The following is a 5,100-nucleotide window of genomic DNA, read 5'->3' on the forward strand; positions in this document are numbered from 1 at the left end:
ATATATATATAAATATAAAAAAATTAAAAAATTTAAAACTGAAATGTAATTTTTTTTAAACCATTTATAAAAAAATTTAAAATGACAAAAGCACATAACAAAATGTAACTAAAATGAAACTAAAACGTTAATTTCAAATGTGAATAAGAATACAATAGTATGTAAACAATACTAAATTTAAACTGTTCTGCAGTAGCCTAAAGCCACTGTTCTCTGCCTCCGCAGGCATTTCCTGACTCGTCAATACCGTGCTCAGCTGAAAAGGAGAGCACAGCAGGTGCAGGAGGAACTGGTGGGTTACCACGAAAACTGAAGTGCCATGAAGCTGAATAGAATTTGTCCTGACTGAGTGACTGCAATAGCTTTCCTGTCCACCAGGAGGCAGACCGCAAGATCCTGGCAGCACTGCTGGAGGGAGAAGTGGAGGAGCAGAGACTGGAGAAAGCCAGGAGAGAGAGGGCCGTCACTGACGCCGCCTGGATGAAGAGAGTCATAGAGGAGCAGCTCCAGCTGGAGAGGGAGAGGGAGGCAGAGTTTGATATTTTATATCGGTGAGTACAGTCAGCATGTTTGCTAAGAACTTAAAATGCGTTTGGAACTGGAAGTCAATTTCATACTCTGTTTTTGTTTTCCGCCTGCAGGGAGGAAGCTCAGCGTGTTTGGGAGAAGAGAGAGGCAGAGTGGGAGAAGGAGAGGAGGGCCAGAGAGAGACTCATGCGGGAGGTGAAACAGTGCAACTCATGATAAAGAAACATTTCTTCTTATTATCAGTGTTCAAAACAGTTGTGCTCAATATTTTTGTGGAAACCATGATACTTTTTTTTCAGAATTTTGATCAATAGAAAGTTCAAAAGAACAGCATTTATTTGAAATATGAATCTTCTGACACTTATGTAAACGTCATGTAATTAATACTGTGTACATTTTTAAGAAATGTAGTTAAATAACTTGACAGTTAAGAGTGCGTTTGGATGCTTTGATATATTTTTAATCAATGTTTGCTAGGTCCTGACAGGACGTCAGCAGCAGCTGGAGGAACGAATGAAGGAGAACAGGCTGGCAAGGGACGAGTCTCTGCAGAGGAGAGAAGAGCTCATCCAGCAGCTGGAGCAAGAGAGACTCACCCGACGGCAGGAGAGGGAGCAGCAGGAGGGAGCCCGCACCACTCGCATGCAAGAGATCAGTGCACAGGTCTGTACAGAGAAACACTACCTAGTAGATTTACTTGGGGTATAAAGTATGACTTCTAGATGTCTTCAATTGATGTATTTGTCCAACAGGTGGAGCAGAGGCGCAGGGAACAATGGGAGGAGCAACGACGACAAGAGCAAGAAGAACTACAAGAGAGGGAGGAGCTTAGACAGCAGGAGGAGGAGCTTCATCTTGAGACAGAGAGAATGATTCGACGGGGCTACAAGGAGAGAGTGAGTGAAGATTAAAGTGTTAACGAAGACATGGATTTTAAGTGCTTTGTAATATAATAACTGATCTATTTTTCATCGTGGCAGATTCCCAGCAGACCCCGGTCAGCATGGACATGAGAGCGCTTCACAGGAAGAGTCTTTGTGCCACATCCCCTTTCAGATGCTAGGAGTATTTTCTAGCACTGTTTTTCATTCGGAATCGGGGATACCTATGTCCATGTTGATCTCAGCCACTTTGTGCTTAAATAAGAACCAGGTTCCCCCTCAGAGATGCTTTATATATATATGTTAATGATTTACATTATGGCTTTGATAAATGATTGTATAGGTAAGTTCTCGATCTTAAATTTCCATTGCACTAGTGCTGAGGTTTGCATGTAGGTCTGGTTTTATATGTTGACTGATTCGTATAGATGAATTTCAATGCTGACACGGTTTTCAATAAAGAAAATGTTATCTATTGTCTACTGCATTTATTTATAATTAAGAATTTAAACTGGACAGCAATGTGTGCAAGCGGTAATATAAATATGAAAAAAGGAACACCCAGTCACCAATACAAGAAAGAGATGCGATGAGTTGATTTCTTAAATTGAGTGAGATTTTTTAATTGTTTACATTTGTGTTCTTGACCAGTGTTGGGAGTAACGCATTACAAAAGTAATAATATTACAGTAGTATATTACGTTTTGCTGTAACGCAGTAATCTGACATATCGCTTCGGAGTTTAAAAACATTTTATAGCGTTTTAACAGTTATAGTGCGTATCAGTTTTAAGATTAAAAGTGCCAGTAGGTATGCTAATTATATCATAGTTAAAGGAATAGTGCACCTAAAAATGAAAATGTGTACTCACCCTCAGGCCATCTAATATATATATATATATATATATATATATAGATAGATAGATAGATAGATAGATAGACAAACAAATATAGATGAGTGTTTCATCGGAACAGATTTGGAGAAACTTTACATTATTTATTCAGCAATGGCTCCTCTGCAGTGAATGGGTGCCGTCAGAATGAGAGTTCAAACAAATAAAAACATCACAATAATCCACAAATATTTTGGTTTGCACTTCTGTAACCAAATCTGAATTTCTTCTCCCATGTAACATGTTAGCCATATTGCCACACCAGCTAAACGCCTCTAGTGGAGAATTGAACTGGCAAGAGATTGACTGATCAGAGTGGACCTGCTTTAATGTTTTGATAGTGCCTGGAAAATTTTGGGTAAGATAAACACATGCATGACATACTTATAGTAATTAACAATAAACTTAGTAGGGGTGGGCGATATGACCAAAATCGTATATCACGATATAGTAGACACCAGTGTCAATATCACAAAAAACTCAAGCTCACTGAAGACAAGTAAATAGTCAGCGATAAAATAAGAATAAGAAACTAACAACCAATAGGACAAAAAAACTACAGTAGAACAAATAAATAGGAAATGCTACATACATTGTATAAAGTAATCAAATGAATACAAATGCTGCATATTCTTCACTGTGTAAATTACAAATTATTAAAGTTACAGATGTTATTTAATCAAGAGCAGTGAGAGATTTTCTCTCTTTTGTTGTCTGATTTACATGAATGACAAACAGCAGGAATATTAGACTGCTGTCACTTTAAGAACTGCCGGATCCAATATATGCTGTTGCATATGTTTTCTTTCTCAGCTGTTTACTGTATTTGCAAAGATACTTAAAAAGATGGACATTTTGACACAAGTGTGTGTATTTACCCGGTTAAGGCCTATAAAGCGGCAAAAAATAACTCAATACTCTGAAATAGTGTTCATAGGTGCTGCACCTGCCTCTCTTGAGTTTTCTTTCGCTGCTGATTGCGTTTCAATGGCTTAAAATCACTTGTTTTTAAACCGCAATGCTTAAAAACGCGTGCAAACAAAAGTTTTCGTGACCACGTAGAACAGCAACGTCACGTGAGCGAATAACCGTGATGGAGACTATAGGCCAAAATCTCTACCGGTTGACAAATTTCTACCGGTATATCGCCCACCCCTAGTTAAGAGAATGCATTTTGGCATACAAAATGTTTTAAAAACATGAACATAAAAAGAACAAGCAGAAGTAGAAATAATTTGGGATGAGGTTTAGGTCTTTTATTTTTCACTTTATTCATATGGCTCAGTTTCTGATATTAACAAAAACACTGGAGCAACAATTGAAGCTCAAAATGATAAATTAAGTTTATTTAAAAAATAAACACAGTTTCTTCTTAACCACAGGCATAGCAATAATATTAATGAGTGGAAGGCCAGTTAAACCGCAATGCTTAAAAACGCGTGCAAACAAAAGTTTTCGTGACCACGTAGAACAGCAACGTCACGTGAGCGAATAACCGTGATGGAGACTATAGGCCAAAATCTCTACCGGTTGACAAATTTCTACCGGTATATCGCCCACCCCTAGTTAAGAGAATGCATTTTGGCATACAAAATGTTTTAAAAACATGAACATAAAAAGAACAAGCAGAAGTAGAAATAATTTGGGATGAGGTTTAGGTCTTTTATTTTTCACTTTATTCATATGGCTCAGTTTCTGATATTAACAAAAACACTGGAGCAACAATTGAAGCTCAAAATGATAAATTAAGTTTATTTAAAAAATAAACACAGTTTCTTCTTAACCACAGGCATAGCAATAATATTAATGAGTGGAAGGCCAGTTCATCTAAACAACTACAAACACTCAAACAAGGGGAATTTTAGAGCTGCAGCTCTGATAACACTGAGCTACCAGTCCACTGTACAAACTGTTTGGTAAGACTAACCTGATCAGGCTAGACTAAAATACTTAAGAGAGGAAATAAAAAGATCTGCGAAGTTAAGAGCTGCCCAAAACACTGAACTGAATGTACAATATGAGGAACTATCTAAAAAAAACACATCTAAACCATCACAAACACAGTATCAGTATCTGCTGGTGGAGATTGTTCATCTGCAGTGTATTAAAAAAAAAAAAAAGAAGAAGATGTAATTAAATACTGTACTTTGACCTCCAAATAACTGATGAAATATGAGGTTAAGGTTAATTAACATTTCCTCACTTTATTTTTTTTTTTTTAATGCACACTAGACGTCGACCGATTTTCAGGGCCGATGCCGATATCTATTATTACAGATCAAGTAGGCAGATAACCAATATTTTGAACCAATATGTCTGGTGTAAAAATTAAAATTAATGTCAAAATTAAGAATAATAAGGGCTCTGACAAAAACTCTCTTTAAATGCTTTTAAATACTTTTATCGGCAAATCAGTTTTGAAAATGACCCGATACCGATAACCATAAAATTGCTTAGTATCAACGGCGATAATTGGTCGACCCCTAATGCACACTGTAAATCTGAATTATAGCCACCTGATTTATCTAACCGAGAAAAAGGCATTTACCTTGTGCATGAAATGAAATATAATCTTTTTTAATTCATACTTAATTTGACATCTTTATAATTACAAGTTTATTGTATCTGTACCTAAACTAGGCCTACCTGACCTCATTAACTGAATGTTTTGTACAATAGATTTTTGTTTATTATACATTATATATTTAACTGAGATTATTGAAAAAAGCTCGATTTTAACAATTCAAAAACAACACAGACAACCACAAAAAAAATAACTAAATGTTTGAATATGAAGAG

At 36.3% G+C, this 5,100-nt stretch overlaps 1 protein-coding gene across 1 annotated transcript in view; it reads left to right on the forward strand.

Annotated features, from left to right (window-relative positions):
• The window catches only part of LOC107752150 (trichoplein keratin filament-binding protein-like), a gene marked incomplete at its 5' end in the record, with an annotated part of 6,032 nt that extends 4,179 nt beyond the window's left edge, over window positions 1-1,853 (forward strand). The window contains 6 exons of the mRNA XM_016568038.1: window positions 226-292; window positions 379-551; window positions 642-723; window positions 1,006-1,191; window positions 1,281-1,424; window positions 1,509-1,853. Of these exons, the coding sequence (XP_016423524.1) occupies window positions 226-292; window positions 379-551; window positions 642-723; window positions 1,006-1,191; window positions 1,281-1,424; window positions 1,509-1,541 (685 nt within the window). The remainder of the gene's footprint in view (window positions 1-225; window positions 293-378; window positions 552-641; window positions 724-1,005; window positions 1,192-1,280; window positions 1,425-1,508) is intronic.
• Window positions 1,854-5,100: the final 3,247 nt, after the last annotated feature.

Source organism: Sinocyclocheilus rhinocerous, unplaced genomic scaffold (genome assembly GCF_001515625.1).
Source record: "Sinocyclocheilus rhinocerous isolate Xijiao unplaced genomic scaffold, SAMN03320098_v1.1 scaffold1312, whole genome shotgun sequence".
In the NCBI taxonomy this organism is placed as follows: domain Eukaryota; kingdom Metazoa; phylum Chordata; class Actinopteri; order Cypriniformes; family Cyprinidae; genus Sinocyclocheilus; species Sinocyclocheilus rhinocerous.